The sequence below is a fragment of the Sinocyclocheilus grahami genome, unplaced genomic scaffold (assembly GCF_001515645.1).
Source record: "Sinocyclocheilus grahami isolate Dianchi unplaced genomic scaffold, SAMN03320097.WGS_v1.1 scaffold65.1, whole genome shotgun sequence".
NCBI lineage: Eukaryota > Metazoa > Chordata > Actinopteri > Cypriniformes > Cyprinidae > Sinocyclocheilus > Sinocyclocheilus grahami.
The window spans coordinates 1618183-1637018 of NW_015505244.1; the positions used below are offsets into that span (position 1 = coordinate 1618183).

General features: G+C 36.5%; 1 protein-coding gene across 9 annotated transcripts in view; it reads right to left on the reverse strand.

The window, feature by feature from the left end:
* The window catches only part of LOC107584968 (phospholipid-transporting ATPase IB-like), a 72666-nt gene that overhangs the window by 41814 nt on the left and 12016 nt on the right, over positions 1-18836 (reverse strand). For 5 of the 9 annotated variants that reach the window (XM_016271761.1, XM_016271756.1, XM_016271764.1 and 2 more), the window contains 22 exons: positions 17884-18028; positions 14770-14869; positions 13856-13954; positions 13661-13706; positions 12702-12742; positions 12368-12441; positions 12103-12172; positions 11886-12013; positions 11656-11767; positions 10755-10923; positions 10467-10594; positions 10234-10311; positions 10057-10145; positions 9866-9910; positions 9662-9737; positions 9445-9550; positions 8593-8675; positions 8452-8501; positions 8287-8356; positions 7890-7974; positions 7657-7796; positions 2517-2655 (listed from right to left, as the gene is read on the reverse strand). In XM_016271761.1, coding sequence (XP_016127247.1) covers positions 2517-2655; positions 7657-7796; positions 7890-7974; positions 8287-8356; positions 8452-8501; positions 8593-8675; positions 9445-9550; positions 9662-9737; positions 9866-9910; positions 10057-10145; positions 10234-10311; positions 10467-10594; positions 10755-10923; positions 11656-11767; positions 11886-12013; positions 12103-12172; positions 12368-12441; positions 12702-12742; positions 13661-13706; positions 13856-13954; positions 14770-14869; positions 17884-18028 — 2073 coding nt within the window. Of the gene's footprint in view, positions 1-2516; positions 2656-7656; positions 7797-7889; positions 7975-8286; positions 8357-8451; positions 8502-8592; positions 8676-9444; positions 9551-9661; positions 9738-9865; positions 9911-10056; positions 10146-10233; positions 10312-10466; positions 10595-10754; positions 10924-11655; positions 11768-11885; positions 12014-12102; positions 12173-12367; positions 12442-12701; positions 12743-13660; positions 13707-13855; positions 13955-14769; positions 14870-17883; positions 18062-18836 lie in introns of all 9 variants that reach the window. The other 4 variants (XM_016271757.1, XM_016271755.1, XM_016271758.1 and 1 more) reach the window with 1 other exon arrangement.

Consider the following 18836-nt stretch of genomic DNA (forward strand, 5'->3'; position numbering starts at 1 on the left):
AGACAGCAGAATGGAGTTAAGGATGTCTACTACGAAGTATATGTATGCAATGAATATAACGTTAAACATTCAGTATTAACGCCTGTATAGCTGATATGCGCGAGCTGATAAACAAAGCACGCTGAGTGGATTGAGCACGTGGCGGCGCAGATGCACGAGCTTGTCGAGTGAATATACCTTTCTCACAGACATCACTGGAAAGTTTAAAAAACAAGTAAAACAATGTAAAAATCAAGTAAAACAATGCACTAGTTACTTAACGGTAGGGAGAGAGCGAGAGAGAGAGAGAGCGCGCACACTTCTGTTGTGTGATCTTTGATGTTCACTCACTTAGCACACGCATCATTTGGATTAAAACTAAATCGTAAAAATAAGACCATTTATAGGGGCATTCACTATAAACATCATTTATTTTCAACCTTAGGCATACACGACTTTCTGGCGAAAGTGAATCTAGCAACCTGTGTGAAATGCGCTAGGCTGTACTATTCCCTCTCATTCTGTATCAGTACAAATACATGCACGCGTTGCGCGTGTTTTGCTTGCTTGAGCGTTTCTGCATTATATGAGAGGCTTTGGAATATAAATCGCAGCACGTTTCAGATGAATAATATCTCTGAAAATATCCCAGTTAGGAGATTTATAAGGAGTGGTTCCCTGCATTATTCCAACAAAGTGCGTGATAACAGTACTGAGCCGCTGCAATGGAGAACATCTAATGCTACTAAATTAAAGATGATGTACCATACAGTGAAAGTAACAAAAACTTGTAAAATAAATTGTAATGGGCATAATTAAGTGTGAAAATAACCGAAGGATATACAGTCAAACCAAAAATTATTCAGAGACCTTTTTTTACTAGTGGGTGCAGGACACTATAGTTCATTTATGTAAGTGAGGATACATACCTTTCTATCAAAGTTATCTAACATTATCAAGCTGAATTTGTTCTGACACAGTTTAACTCTGAGTTCTTGTCATATTTTATTACCATTTTCTAAACTATAGCGAATAAACTGTGATAATGTGAGAAATGTTGAAGGTGTCAGAATAAATTTTGGCTTGACTCTATCTATTTGATAAATTAAGTTAACCAACTAACATTACACATACTCTTTTGGTTTCTGTACCCAATATTTAAAACATTTACAAATGCAATAAAAATACTGGTATAAATACTCGGTATCGGCAAGTACCAAAAATAAAAGTATCGGTATCGGGCGAGTACTGGAAAAAGTGGTATCGGTGCATCCCTACAAATAAGTATTTGAGCTTACATATATAATGTACTATAGAGTAAAAAATACATAAGGTTTGAAATCATAAAGATTTTTTTTAAGTTTCTGAAATAACTCAATGCTTACCAAGGCTGCATTTATTTAAACTACAGTAATATTGTTATATAATATTGCAATTTAAACTAACCATTTTATTGTTGTAATATATTTTAAAACTGAATTTATTCATCTGAGGGCAAAGACGAATTTTCAACAGCTATTACTGCAATCTGAAAATTTCAAAATATCCTCTTTCCTCAGTAAATAAAAAAATAATAAGTTGAACCATTAGTAACAATTCAGCAGCAATAATAATAATTGATAATATCTGAGTATCAAATCAGCATATTAGATTGATATCTGAAGGATCATGTGACACTGACGTCTGAAATAATGACTGCTGCAAATTCAGCTTTGCCATAACAGAAATTATATTATAATATATTATAACAGTTTTTAAATATTTTATATTGTAACAACATTTTTTTTCATGACATCATGGTTTATCAATTGGTTTATCTGGTCTCCCTGTCCAGCTGACAAACACACAAAAGCCCTCTTTAACCTGCAAAACCAACCAACAGGTTTTTCAGCCCTTTGACCAACTGATGCATTATATTTGCACATAAATAAATGTTGAATATTAACCGCATGCATCACCCTGGGTGCTGCAGTGATCGTCAAACATCCACAACAGCAAAATTATGTTGTAATCAGTTATGGATTTCACATAACATGAGTTAGAAGTCTGACTACAAGTGATGTTCTATCGTTGATATGCTAATCAACTTTGTGGCGTAACTTTGTGGTATAAGTATATATCTATGTATGACACACCAATATTGATGGCAGTCTCTTGCTTGTCTCCGGTCAGAACCCAGATCTTGATGTTGGCTTTCATGAGTGTTGCTATGGTTTCCGGGACTCCTGCTTGCAGTCGGTCTTCTATTGCAGTGGCACCCAGCAACAGCAAGTTCTGCGTGTGACAAAAATAAAGAGAAGAAGATGAGAGAGAGAAAAAAAAAAGAGGAAACTGAAATTTTTAAAATGTAACCGCATGCATCACCCTGGGTGCTGCAGTGATCGTCAAACATCTACAACAGCAAAATTATGTTGTAATCAGTTATGGATTTCTACATGAGTTAGAAGTCTGACTACAAGTGATGTTCTATCGTTGATATGCTAATCAACTTTGTGGCGTAACTTTGTGGTATAAGTATATATCTATGTATGACACACCAATATTGATGGCAGTCTCTTGCTTGTCTCCGGTCAGAACCCAGATCTTGATGTTGGCTTTCATGAGTGTTGCTATGGTTTCCGGGACTCCTGCTTGCAGTCGGTCTTCTATTGCAGTGGCACCCAGCAACAGCAAGTTCTGCGTGTGACAAAAATAAAGAGAAGAAGATGAGAGAGAGAAAAAAAAAAAGAGGAAACTGAATTTTTAAAATGTAAATATATGATTTAAACTATAAAAATCTAAATAGTAACCTCCCCACATACAGTTCAATTGGACAGTATTAATTTGACCAAATTTATAAAAACAGTCAAATTAACAATATTGTTTTGTTTCTGGGAAATATACCATATTGTGCGTATAATAACGATGATGGGTAATTTATAGTGCAAAATTATATGTATTATAAAATAAACTAAAATTACAGATTTTATTGCATTACAAATCATTTGAATTAATTCTTCAATAAATGTAAATGTTTAAATTATCACTTTATTTACAATTCTGCATCCTGTTCGCTAACTTAAAGGGGTCATACGATGTTGCTAAAAAGAACATTATTTTGTGTATTTGGTGTAATGAAATGTGTTTATGCGGTTTAAGGTTCAAAAACACATTATTTTCCACATACTGTACATTATTGTTTCTCCTCTATGCCCCGCCTTTCTGAAACGTGTCGATTTTTAAAAAGCTCATCGGTCTGAAAAGCGAGGTGTGCTGTGATTGGCCAGCTATCCAGTGCGTTGTGATTGGCCGAATACCTCAAGCGTGTGATGGAAATGTAACGCCCCTCACCATACTGTGATGAAATGACAAACAACAAGCGCTACTCTACACTGCTCAAAACTTACGTTTGAATCATCAGTGGCAAATCCTTTAAATATGAAAACGTACTTACAGTCCGTGAGTCAGAACAGCCGGCATTGTAGTCTACTCTCCCAGGATCAGTAAACAGTCCTCCATAAAATGTGCCGCACACATCTGAATATTTGTGTTGAACTGTTCTGGAACAGTGTTGTAAATACAACTTAACCACTGATTTCTAGTCGTGTCCTCTTTTGGAAGACCAAACAAAGTAGTTTCGCTTTCACAACGAAACACACAGCGTCACACACGGCGGCCTTGAGTGAGCGGAGGCCGGTGGGCTTGAGAATGGCGCGGCAGGCGGGCTTGCGGCAACCACATGTGACGACCCCGGGCTGGACTCCGCTTCGTCCACGGTGAAAGCCGATCCGTGGATCCACAGCCCGAAGTTGATGTATTTCCTCAGCGACCAGCACGGATCAGCTCTAGGCATGACGAAGCGGATATCGTCCTCTTTTGGAAGACCAAACAAAGTAGTTTCGCTTTCACAACAAAGTCCCAGGGCTAAATTATGAAAGACCGGAGTATTGATAAGCTCTGACGTTTACGGTTCTGCTATCGGTACTGTAGAAATTAAGAAAACACACATACATTTATTATTGCTATAGATACATTGTCTTGCAAATTTTGTCTCACCGGAGTCGCCAGCTGTTTTTATATACAATAATATTAAAAAATTTGTCTATGATGCATTTTTGCTATTCACAACTCGAAGCGGAGGAGCTTCAGCACGCGCAACATGAAAGCCCTGTTTAATTATGATAGAAGAGAGAACTAAACATTCAAACATCTGCTTACACTTTAGGCCTGTGGCTGTTTTATTAAGCTATTTTTTGCCGATCCAGTGACAGCGCAAAGTTGATGTATTTCCTCAGCGACCAGCATGGATCAGCTCTAGGCATGAGGAAGCGGATTATAGAGATGGGTACCGAAACCCGGTATTTAATCGGTCCCGGGGCTAAATTATGAAAGACCGGAGTATCGATAAACTCTGACGTTAACGGTTCTGCTATTGGTACTAGAGAAATTAAGAAAACACACATACATTTATTATTGCTATAGATACGTTGTCTTGCAAATTCTGTCTCACCGGAGTCGCCAGCTGTTTATATAGACAATAATATAAAAAAATTTGTCTATGATGCATTTTTGCTATTCACAACTCGAAGCGGAGGAGCTTCAGCACGCGCAACGTGAAAGCCCTGTTTAATTATGATAGAAGAGAGAACTAAACATTCAAACATCTGCTTACACTTTAGGCCTGTGGCTATTTTATTAAGCTATTTTTTTTTTTTTTTTAGATTTTGGCTTTTAAGGATCAGCTTCAGCACGCGCAACATGAAAGCCCTGTTTAATTATGATAGAAGAGAGAACTAAACATTCAAACATCTGCTTACACTTTAGGCCTGTGGCTGTTTTATTAAGCTTTTTTTTTTTTTTTTTTAGATTTTGGCTTCTAAGGATCACAGCCACGTTTCTTCTAGCGCAACTTTTTTCCCTTCACAGCGGTGCGCATTCATTCCTCCCTAAAACCCGAACTTAAAAGTCAGAATTAGCACAATCGGTGATTGTTGAAAAAAGACCGTCTTATACTGTTGCTGAATTGCGGGACATGTTTGATAATAAAACGTTGAAAGCACAATCTGCACAAGAGTTCCTCAGGCTGAAACGTGTGCATGGGACGTGCTCCAAAACGGACAAGCTAATTATACTTTGAGCTTCGGGCGCATCCAAACGATCAAATACACACAAAATATGTCCAAATGGCCGGTTTGGAGAGTATTTACTTAATAAACATTTTATGTCTTAAGTGGACGAGAACAATTGGGAGAAAATCCGATGTGTGTCAATATATTATTGTCTTAACGTGACAGACTGGCGCTTGGGCCATCAGTTAATGAAAACAACAAAATGCAAAGACAAAATCACTCACAGCTCTTAATCTGAATTACGGTATAGCTTTAATAAGTATTAATCTATCAATACATACAGTGAAAACTGTAATTACTAAACTTACTTGTAATACTTAATTATTGTAATTACTTGCCTGAACAGTAATGTTAGTAGAACTTCATGGAAAAATGAAAGCACTGTTTATTTCATTTCATTTGTTTTATTGTATTTGTCCGTTTGTTTTACTTTGTTTCTTTGTTCATGTTTTTATTGTATCTTGTCTTATGTACAGTATAAAACACTAAAAATGCCTGCACACTGGTGCATTTACAAATTGATGTATATCATTTCATTAAATATTTATCTTACATTTCAGAATATAAAGCAATGTTAATTCAGCTCTTAATTTGTAACAAAGTAGTTTCGCTTTCACAACGAAACACACAGCGCCTTCACGACATGGCGGCAGCAACAATACTACAGCGAGAATAAAAGTTAAGCCTTCTTTCTTTGCGTGAACATTTGGGCGGCGTTATGCAAATCTTCCCACATGGTGACATAGACATGTGGGGGCATGTTCGAATGAGCCGTTTTAGGTAGACGTGGTTGACTCTTATAAAGAATATCTTTGGATTTGAGACTTTAGTCTTTGCAACTTTACAGATCTTCTTTATGCACCAAGAGCTTGTAACACTACAAAGAGAAAGGAAAAATTTAAAATCGCATCATATGACCCCTTTAAGAAAATAAACTGGATTATAATACTGGGGTGTTATGTGTGGTTTACTAGAGAGTTACTTTATTGACCCTTAAGTCTTGATTATATTCAGGTTTATAGATATGATTTGAATGCCTCCTTTAATGCAAGTCTATGTGATTTTTAAACTTGTTTTATTCTCCACAGTCTGATTCCTTAAAAACGTAACCAGCATACCCTTAACACTGTACGATTTGAAGTATCATTCATGTTTTGAAAAAACAAAACCACAGCTGAAAAACACTACTACAGTAAATACAGCCACACACAGAAGCATACAGAAATTCAGTAAATATATACGAAACCTGAACATCTTCCATACCTTCTCCTCTCCATCTTTCACCATGTCTTATGCAGTTCTTTTTAATTTCTCTTTCTCTGTGTGAGAGTATGTGTATGTGGAGGAGTATTTGAGGAGTTTTGGTGTATTTGTGTGTGTGTGTGCAGAGGTAACACAGTAGTGTTGTTGACTATGGTTTTATGGGGCTCTTGGCAGACTGGTGCAGGTAATTATCCTCGCTGTGGTATACCAACCCCTCCTCAGACTACTAATCTGGGCCAGAGCCCTGAAAAGCACACAAAACCCAACAAACTGGATATTCACTGCTTCATATAACTCCTGAGGCTCAGATCTCTGATCAGTAGACTCAAAGTTTTGCAGTATTGTGTAATCCAATCTGATGGGGAGGCAGTGAGTTTATAGCTTGTAGTGGTTAATGAGAGAACAACAGAGCACCACCTTCTGCACAATCTGATTCACGACTGTGAAAATGTAATGTTACAATGCCACCTGTTGACCAGTCAAACCACTGCATCTGGAGCACAGCCATGTACAAAAGATGCTAGTCTCAGCATCAGATCAGAATCAATCCTGCAAAAACAAGCTCGAGAATTTAAAGCGGCAAACGAGCGTGCACTTAGAATAAACAGACATTATCGTCCGCTGGTGTGGACACTAATATAGTTATCTTTATAGTTATCATTCTTGGTGTGAACTGGCCTTCAGGCTTTGTTTAGGTACAGTATATCAATTCACACACACACACACACACACACACATATACATATATATATATATATATATATATATAAACTATATAGAAGCCCAAGAAACTTTTTTTTGCATTCCAGTTTGAATTGTCAAGTTTTTTCATCATTCAGGATGTGACAAAGCAGTCTGAATACACATAATTTCTTTCTCTCTTTGCGCGTATAGCAAACTTTGTGACAGTCACTATATTGTGAAAAGTGAATGAGTTGAACAGCCAAACACTGTGTATGTAAGAATCATAAAATACCTGTCACTTGTGTTCACTTATGCACCTTGTGATTTAAGAAAGGCATCATTATGTGAAGACATAGGCATAATTTCCACCAGTTTTCCATCCACATTGACAGCTACTCTCATTAACGTGTCATTGCTATAGCAACCAATGTAGATATTCACTATTCACAAATCTACACTGTATGTAAAAAAAAAAGTAGTTAATCTATGTGACCCAGACCTGTAGTATAAGTCGGTATTAGTGAGAGTGAAGACACACTGACGCTTGAACAATCCTTTTCCTAACTCTTGATCAAATATAATACTTGGCTCTTTAGTGACATGCATAGCATATATTATGTACCTTCTCTATGAGTTCGTAGCATTCCTCCAGTTTCTGCGCCCTGTCCTTTAGCACAGTGCTGACACGATTGTACTCCTTCAGCCATTCCTGATACGCCCCCTCCTCAAGGTCCACATACGCAAAACAAAGTGTGCGCAGCCCTGCGCATGCAAACAAACACAAAACAAAGCTAATCCAAAGAGAAGATAAAATGTTAAAACTTCAAACAATGAGAAGCTTGAGAATCTCTTCACCTTCTGTGGCAAACTGCTCCAGATGGGTCACGGTCAGGTCCTTATACTGTGACGTCTCATTCAGACGCTCAAAAATCACATTGTCCTGTAATACATGACATCACTATATTATAATGGCTTGTGCCACATAATCATACTCATATTGAGTATATAAAAAAAAGGCATCATCACAGGAATAAATTCCATTTTATAATATATTAAAACAAAATTATTTTTAATTGTAATAATATTTCACAATATTACTATTTTTACTGTATTTTTGATCAAATACATGCAGTCTTGGAGAGCATAAGAGACTTCTTTTGAAAACATAAAAGAAAATCTTACAGACCCAAACTTTTAAATGGTAATTTACATTCTGTCTGTATGCTAATTATGTGGTTTATGTAACACACACCGCTCCCTTGCAATAAAGCCGAAGTTTTCCTGTTGGTGTTCTGACAATCACTGACATCCGTTTGCGATTGCTGCAAAAAAAACAGACATTGAAACACAACATACAGGGTAATTGTGATGTTGTGACTGAGTATGTGTGAAGGTGTAAGAGCTCACAGGCTCCTACCTGGAAAATTCCAGTACATTAAGAAGCTCATATGTCTGTTCTTTTCCTCTCTGAGAAACAAACACAAGAAATGTACACATTAAATAGGAACCATACAAAGAGTTTTGGTTCATTATTAATGGCAAGAAAACACACACTAACTGCCTCTATGATGACTGAATGTGGCGTCCGTGCAGTAAAAACAAAGCCCAGACTTTTGGCACCTTTAACCAGCGCTCCTTCATCTGAAAACACAAGATTTTCTATTTTTACATATATTTTAAATTATAATTTATTCCTGTGATGGCAAAGCTGCATTTTCAGCAACCATCACTCCAGTCTCCAGAGTCACATGATCCTTCAGAAATCATTCTAATACACTGATTTGGTGCTCAAGAAATATTTCATCAATGTTGAAACAGTTGTGTTGCTTAATATTTTTGTGGAAACTGTGATGCATTTCAGGATACTTTGATGAATAGAAAGTTCAAAAAGACAGCATTTACTGAAATAAATGTTTTTTTTGTAACATTATAAATGTCTTTGTTAATTTAATGCATCCTTACTGAATCCAAACTTTTTTAGAAGTAGTATGCATATATATAAAAATATAAATACATTTATATGAAATATTATATTGATTAATTGATATTAGTACTTTTCTTTACACAAACTTAAAATAAATAACATATAATATTTATATAAATTTTTACACACACACAAACATTTACACAACTAAACTTGAAACATAAAAAGCAATGGAAGACATTAAATGTTTTTTGTATTGTTTTTAGGTTTATCCCCTGCCTGGGAATCACAGCATTATTGCATATAACTCACGTTGAATTAAGAGTGAAAATGATTCATTTTAAATAATTTTTTGTGTGTTTTTCACTATATAATTTTTTTATTATATGAAAACTGTTTTAAGTGTGACAATTAACTGGTTAACTACTAAATCAAACTGAGGGAGCAGCTTCAAATATTCAGAAACCATAAATAAGTTTGTGGTACCTGGTGAGGAAGCCTGGAAGATAATTTGGTTTCCTTCTCGCTCAGGAACAACAGTATGACAAACAGCCATCATGGTCAAAAACTCACAAATCTGTGGGGATGTGGGCTATAGAGAAGGAAAGAAGGGCAGATTTGAACCATTAACAAACATAATAGTTCACAAGAAACTGTGTTTTAATATCCAAGGTATGACAGAGAACAGCTATAAAGGTCTTACATGATTCGTCTCAATGTTCTGGATAAGAGCAGGATCATCAAACTCAGTAGAATTCTGGCTTGTAGAGGGAAGGTGACTGCAAAAAAAACAAAAAACAGAAATGAGATGTAAAAGTCAACATAAAATAATAATGCACATTATCCTCTTAGACCTGCATAATATTCACTAGGGTACAGGACAGCGATAGAATCAGCAGCATCTGACCTGAAGTCCTCCATGGATCGATCGCAGTCCAGGTCTGGGAAATGCCTGCAGACAGCATTATAGATCAGTGGCCACTCACACAAATATAAACAAAAAGTAACAGATCAATGCACGCTAATAGAGCCAGAACGATGCAAACACAAAGATAATGTGAGTGTATTGATGTAAGAACAAAGGAACACTACAATTACCCATATGTAATTCCAGCTATCGTGCACTTCTTAAAGTGCATGACATTGCAGGTGAGAGTGCCGGTCTTATCTGAAAACAGATATTTTACCTAAAAAAGAAAGAGACAGTGAATGAGATGTATTGGAGTCGAGGTAAATAAACATTTGTAACAGTTAATGGGAGGAGCTTCTCCTCACTTGGCCGAGTTCTTCATTCAGATTGGATGTTCGGGCCATAGCCGGAGTGTCCGTTTCGGCGTAATACATCTCAACATCCTGTAAACATGCATGAAAAACAAAACCCTTGTTCACAATGGTTCAAAATTCTGAATCACAGTTCTGTGCTCATGGTTTTGGTACAGTTTGAAAAATACTATATTTTAACACTTTGATCAGTTGTAACTGGTGATTATTATTTATTATTATTTTACCCAGTTGATGAAGAGAGCCTGTGTGAATTTGACCACTTCTAGAGTGACCAGGAGGCTGATGGGAATCAGGTTGTTATAGAGGATGATGAAGGTTAGCAGATTGTACCAGAAGTTCAGGGAGATGTCACCTGGACACACAACCACATATGCTTATTTTATAAAGGCTAACATGCAAAATTATCAAAAGCATTTATTTTTGTCTTAGTAAGTGCTATTAAGTTAAAAGGTACAATTAATATTCTAAATCCATAGCTGAAAGGGCAAAGTAGCTTTCACTGTGGGTTTCACCTGCTCGGGAAAGGTACCAGCAAGCCTCATCTGTGTGCTGTTTGTTCCATATGGCAGCACCGATGGAGCTGACCAGCGCCATGACCAGGAGAATCCCGAACAGAACGAGGATCTGCATGTTTGTCACACGCTCCACATTAGAGCGCTTCAGTGGAGCTTTAGTGGAATTCTGCAGGATGGAAACATTACATTAATGCTCAAAAAACAACTTGCATATACACTACTGTTCAAAAGTTTGGGATTTAAAATAAATAAGTACATACATACATACTGACCACAAAACTTTGAATGGTAATGTAGATGCATATTACTATCTGTCTATCTATCTATAATGACTCCATGAATATGTTTCTATCTATAAAAGGTATTAGAAAAGTGTAGCCTTTTTAGATGATTGCACCATTAAAACCACCTGAATGGTTACCATATTTATCTCTATAGTATTTTCATAGCATTTCCTTTAAATAATACAGTACTTTATTTGCATGGTACAAATAAGAAAAAGTCAAAGTATTTTCAACTTTGACAGTGTTATGTTTACTCATTTGTTGTTTTCGCAATAACTGTCCACAGCAGTGTTATTTTACTGTTATATATAATATAATATTAATCTATTATTACACTATTTGTTAATGTTTTGAATATTGCCTTAATTTTATATTTTCAGTTTTTATTTTACTGTTAGTTTGTTTTATTAACTTTATTCTGTTTCTGTCATTTTTATATTTGTTTAGCTTCAATTAGTAATAATAATAATAATAATAATATTACATATAATACAGTAAGTAGCCAAGGAAATGTTTCTTTATATTTAGCATATTGTTCTATATATTTATAGTTTTATTTTTTGTTAACTGTAACAGCAATGGTCCACATCTAGCTTTTACGAGATCACACTTACCTGCATTAGCTTGGAATCATGTCCAGTGTAAACTACAATTCCCACAACCCACTGCGTGTTCCTGAGCTGGGCACCTCTTAACAACACTTGGTCCGGCCCAAGGGGAGCTGGGCTGTAATACAAGCACATGATGACTGAATGTAGTGTGTGTGTGTGTGTGTGTGTGTGTGTGTGTGTGTGTGTGTATGCGAGCTATATTTCAGATTCTCATTAACAGCGAGTTGACATACTTGTGATTGTCTAAGCGCAGTGTTCCAGTGAAGTCGTACAAGTGTCTGTTTGGCCCCTCGCATTCAAGACGACCAGACAAAGCCATCAGTTCCTCTAGAGACTGAAAACTAGCTGTGAGAGAGAGACCCTGAAACACACATTTAACAAACAACAAGCATGTTATATACTCTTAAAACACATTCTACAAAAAACACAAGACTTATATGTAATACGTACCTGTCGGATCTTTAGGTTGGTCTCGCCATCTAAGTTGGATGTTTCAGTATAGCACATCGCCTGAGGCTCACTGTGAGAAAAACAGAGGCAGATTTTGAACACAAAACAGCTGCACACAAACATAAATAACATACATATATATTTTCCTGAAACACATTCCCAAAATTACATGTATTGTATTTTTCACAGCTATAAATCACTCTACAATACAAACACAGGATGACAAACCCCACGGATACACACACAAACACACTGTGGTGCTGACCTGGAGGACACTATGACCATGTCAGCCGGGAGATGCTGCCCATTGGTCACCTTGACCATGTCTCCCACTGCCACCTAGTGGGCAGGTGCAGCATTGCAACAGCATGAGGAGGAAGAGAATGAGATTAAGAAAGAGACCACAGTGCTTGAAACAAAGAAAGGAGGAGCAACACACAGCAGGATGCAGAAAATCAAAGAGGTGAACTGAAAAAGGCAGGTGTTACCAAAATAAAAACTACAGGACAGAAATGAAAGCATCATTGACAGAAAGGAGGGAAACACAGAGGAGTAGAGTAAGAAAAAAAAGATGTAGAAAGAGAGAGAAGGAGGGTTACCTGCTTCCATATGATGGTCTGCCATGCTCCATTACGCAGAACTGGATAGATAAACCATATATAAAATGAATAAATAACACAACATGAAATTAGCTTTTTTATTAAGAAGCAATATTTGTCCGCCAAAAATGATTTTCAGGGACATTTTCACCTTCACGAGCAAATATTTTTTCTAACCATCTAAAAAAATGGGCAACCCACTGTGTTAAGTCAAATATTTTAAATAATTATGAACAATAATGGATGCTAATTATAAACAAAAATAAATCTTATAAATCCTAGGGATGCACTGATATAAAAATCCTAAACAATAACAAAAAGCTAATAATTATTTTTATTTGTTGTGGCAGATAACTGACAAAACAGACTATATTAAAATTAAATACTATTTTGCATGAAAAAAAAAAAACTAAAATGTAAAAACCAATCATTTAAATCCTGAGGTTAATTTGGCATCACAATGTTATAATGCACATTTTAAAAAGTAAACATTAAAAATAAATATACATTTTGACATTTCCTAAATATTAAATTTAACATTAATCAATAATAAGTGTTTTTAAAGAGCACGGGTAAACTAAATGTAAAAAATATTTTGAACATTTATAAAAAGGATTCCATTAATTTTTTTAATAATAGAAGAATCGTTGTTGTACATCATGATGTTTTCAGGGCTTTAATCAAAAACCATATTCGCTACATATTTAACAGCGCTCGCCTGCAAGAGACGAGAGTGAATACAGATATTTGACAGATATAGGTCACTACCATGACTGCAAAAGCACTAAACCCAAAACTTCATAGGCCTAATAGAGTATTTTGACATATATATCAAATCTTAGATAACAGATAAAAGTTCGTCTTGCCCTCAAAATTTCTAGGTCATTTTTGTTACTTCTAGTGGAGTTGTCCTAGTTAATTTCTGACACTGTTACACAGATATGATAGTAATACTCAACCTGTTGTCTTTTTCTTGTTCACCGTATTGTCTGCTTTATGTCTTTTCTGCGAGAACACAACACGTGACATCTCATCAGCATTATTCATTCGAAATATCAACTGCATTTCAAAGACAATGCACTTATCCCGTGTTGCCAAAACATAGTCTGGACAGTTTAACGGTAATTCATTGTTCCATTCAGCAGAATACTCACATAATCCTCAATGATCTCCTTGATCCCAGCCACTGTCAGAATAAAGATAAGGGGCACCAGCGTTGTGTAGCGACCCGTCGGTGAGACATCGGGGATTTGCTGCATTTGACAATGTACACAGATAAATATAATATGAGGTACTTCACTTTGGTGGTAAAACAACATACTTTGGAAAAGTCCTATGTCTATTTTAAAATGAAAACGTTTAGGTAGAAAAACTAGAATCTTAATCTGACTGCACAAGATTTGGATTATAGCGTACCAGTCGTATGGATTACTTTTACGATTAAAGCTAAAATGCTCTAGTCACCTTCCATTGTTAACATATGGAATGGTTTCAAATGACAGGGTGAATAAATACATTTTTGACAGAATTTACACTTTTAGACGAACTATCTTTGTATACACCATAAAAAATAATAAAGTTAGTGATCTAAATCTATAATACATAGCGCACTAAGACTTCAAAACAAAGGCTGAAGTCATTGTAGAAGTTTACCACTACAAAACAAACCACTTAGACAGAATTTTTGAGGAATATCAAAACAGTGCTGCCTTGCAAAGCTGTAATGAGTAAATAAGATGACACTGTGTAAGAAACCTTTTAGCTATTTAGCTTTTTTTCCTCACTTGTTTTCATGCAATACTGGCCTAACAAGTTGGATCACATGGCGGCCATTATTGAGAGTGCATAGTGGCTCATAGTGGATGAGAGTGAAATAGTGGACCACTTCCAAAAATATAATACACAAATGGACATGTCGGCAAATGACCGAAAAGTCACATGGTCAGCATAAGCAGTATAGCTCCTCGGAGATCCACTTTGAAAGAAATCACCACAAGCAATACATTTTGTACTTTGAGGTCCTCAAAACAAAGCAGATGCAGTTCAGACAGTGTGCCAAGTGTCATACCTGCATAAGAGCGATGAAGAGAAAGAAAGCATTAGCCGCTCGCCTGATCTGTTCATACAGGAACCGTGGAAGGAAGGTAAGGATCCCGTATTTAGTAGTGCTAGAGGGGGGAAAGGGAAAATTGACCGTGATCAAAAGTAATCTATCAGCTTCAAACTATTTTTAAACATCTATATATACAGCCAGGGCCATAACTGCACTAATTTAGAATTATCTCCACTCAGGCTTCTGGGGAAAAAAAGCATTCGTAAGTGTTTTGATACAAGCCAACATCTACCTGCTTTCATGAATGCCTGACACTTCACTGCCCACTGCATTAACTTTAGATAAACAATCCCAAAATAATTGTCTGGGCAGTTAGGATGGATGTTTCTCACCGTGTCTGTCAATTATCAGTATTGATTGAATTCCTAAGTAGCTCTTGAATAGCTGATTGCGGCAGTAAATGTTTTACAGTCATGAAAATAGCTGTTAAGAATCTCTAAAAATAGCCTCTAGGACTACAAATTTGCCTCCGTCCCAAGGTTGTCCATCTAAATCTAAACATGAGTCAGTATCTGTTTGTGTGTTTATATCTGCATCTGGAGGCACATTTTGTATACTGTAAATCCAATCGTACACTCTTAAAAAATGGGGGTTTTGCAGCAATGCCATAGAAGAACCATCTTGGGTTCCCTAAAGAACCTTACAGAGAACAATTCTTTAAAAAAAATATTTTTTCTTTATGAAAATCTTTTTAATAATTTAAAGAACCTTTTGTGCAATGGAAAGGTTCTATTGATGTCAAAGGTTCTTCATGGAACCATATATGCCAATAAAGAACCTTTATTTTATTCTAGAGTGTAAGAATGTTTCTATACTACAGTATGTGTACTTGTGAGAGAGTAGTCTTTTTCTGTAAACACGACACCCTTCTTGGGCTCATCGCCAATGAGTTCACAGCCTAACACACCCATGTAACCTATACTATGGCCTCAAACAGCAGCTCGGCAGCTGACCTGGAAGTACGGCAGGCTATCGTTGACATCAAAGAGTGGCTGAGACCATTCATATGATCCTCTTCATTAACATTCAGCGGTCCAATCACACAAACAGTAACCCACACTGCCGTCACCATGATGTGTAGTACCCGGGGTTACCCTAAAAGACTGATATGGATGATTGCACTGCTGGATTTGTTGGTCTGGTTACTTTGTGACTGACAGCTGACCAATTGATGCCAACGCAATGGGAAGCAGAAACCATTTGGTAAATAAAGTATGAAGATCAAGGAATAAGAGAGTGATCTGAACAATTCTTATGAAAATTTCCACTGCTCCGGCCGTACAGGTATGCTGAGAAGCTGATGAACTGAAAAGTTCAGAGCTCCGTCTGACCTAAAATTAGCCAATGACAAAACGGCTACGAATTTCTAGGCCCACCTTAATGCTGTTACGGGAACCAAAATAGAGCCTTTTAGAGCAGAATCGAATCTTTAGAATAAACTGGCGGATCGATGAAGTGTGTGTGGGTGAGTGTTTCGGTACTGAGAGGCAGATTTTGTATGAGCTTCCATATTATGGCACTAATATGAAAGTGATCTGGGATCCATTTCTAACTTCTATTAAGCTTTTGCTACAACTATTGATCATATTCATAACACAATCATTTATAAAGTTTCAAAAAGTGCAAATTTGTCATCAAGGAGAACTTCACTGCATATGAAACGAATCAAACTGACATAATAGCCATTCAAGAGATAAAAAAGCACTCAAAGGCTTTGGAGGACTTGGGCACTTTGAAGAGCAAAAGACTTTTTGTTCTGGAACTGCAGATGAACTCTAGCCAAACATGGCCTGGAACATGACCTCTGTGTACTCACAGGAAATCTCTGGTGGAGTACTTCACTTAATGGAAGCTATTCGGATGTCGCATTCAATGTTGTATACAATTAGCATGTCAATTCCCTGAGGGAAAATCTTAACTTGATTAAAGCATTTTTACAATCAATCTCATAGCTTTAGGAGTTAATAAGATGATCTTTATGCTGGATCATGAAATGCTGGAATAGCTGTGTTGTTGGTGAGGCATCAAATACAATATGTTTAATTTAATAATTTAAAACAAAACATTGAGAGTGACTGTGAAACATAGAAAAAGGGAGGAGGTAAAGCCCCTCTTTGAAGTGTGCAAAAAATAATAATATAAATAAATAAAAATTAAAGGTGCTTCCCCAGCCACCATCAATTCACTTGTATTATTTACTGAGAAGCAGAAGCTTTACATTTTGTATTGATTTTATAGTTAATAAATGAAGATATACAAAATATTCTTGTCAGTGCATTATTTTAGTTATTATTGAAGCAATGCAAAAATGTGCATAAAGACAATCTTGATGAGACCTTTAAGCAACTTAAATGAGCAAATAAATAAAGTAAAAATGTTCACATCAACAGAGAAACAGAAACGTGAAATTACTTTTCTAAAATTTGGGGTCACTGAAAAACAAAATGAGTCAAGGTTTGCACAAAAATATTAAGCAGCATAACCGTTTTATACGTTGATAATAGTAATAATAATATGAAATTCACAATATGAAATATTTCTTAAGAAATCATCATATTACAATGATTTCTGAAAGATAGTGTGACAACTGAAAGTTGTCAGGACAAGTGACAACTGCTGTAATTTCAGCTTTATCATCACAGGAACAAATGACATTTTACAATATATTAAAACAGAAAATAGTTAATATTTCACAATAATATTACTTTTCTTATTATATTTGATCAAATGAATGCAGCCTTGGTAGCCTGGTAGCTTACCAACCCCAAACTTTTGAACATAGTGTAAATAAATAAACTGTAAACTAAATATTACAGTAGTTTTCTTGCTGATAGAAGTTAAATGCTTATCCATATGCATATGCATTTTCCTTTGCATTTGAGAGTTTTTTCATTTTCATTTCAGAAGACCACCATAGACCACTGGAACAAAGATGCAATTGTTTGCAGCATATTTAACATGCTTTTAAAAGCCACTTTAAACAAAGAATATAATAAAACAAGCTCGAATAAATCAAACTGCACTGTAACATTTTCCTGCTGCGTACAATAAAGACCTGAATGAACTCACCTGACATGGTTGTCACAAAATTTGGTGGTCTGGGCTCGGTTGAGCAGCACGGTCCGCGCTGTGGCATCTATCGGGTCCGCCTGGGATGTGGTTCCGGACATCTCATCCTCTGCCTTGCGGTAGCCGGCGGCCGAGCACGCGGGTCCTGCACCGTTCGAGTGATGGGAGAGAGGCGAGGCTAGCGTGAGTGTGCGCGGAAGAACACAGGAGGAAGAAGAGACATAGAAATGTGGTTTACAGTTCAGTGCGCTGGCCACTAACACTACTACTGTGCTGATGCAAGCCTCCCTGATGTCAATGACGTTTCCCTCTGTGCACCGCCCTCCCCGTCCCTTTTATACCCCCATCCTTCTCCTCATCATCCTCATCATCCACGAGCAAACGCTCCGTCACCAATACAGCAAACGCGCGACGCCCACTGGACCCCCTGTATAGAATGTGCTGATGGGAGCACAATGGCGCAGCAAACACCTTTGTAGGAAACCTTGTGCATTTGTTTATCTTTGTAAAAGCTGCTTTATTCCGTGGAAACACCTGTGTATTCACGATGCGCTGAAACGAAAAACAATGAGGCAATGGCTGTCTCAAAACATATGGAGCTTGCTACCTAGACAGCATTTTAGGCATCAGCCGTGCCAAATTCCAACATTCATGCATGGAGAGTCACGACGCGTCAAAAATACATTTCTACCATTCTAATCAATAGACTGAAAGCGTCCGTGGCGTCGCGTCGCGTCAAACAAATATAAATATAATTCCTTTTAACTGACGTTACATCACAATCTGGTCGTGATGACCTATTGGTATAATAGTAATAATAATAATTATAATAAAATACATTTTTATTTCTTATATGTACATGCAGTTAGGAATACTAAGTATTACAGTATAATTAACATTTATATCAATGGATTTAAATAATATTTCATTTTAAAATGAATGAAACCGAATGA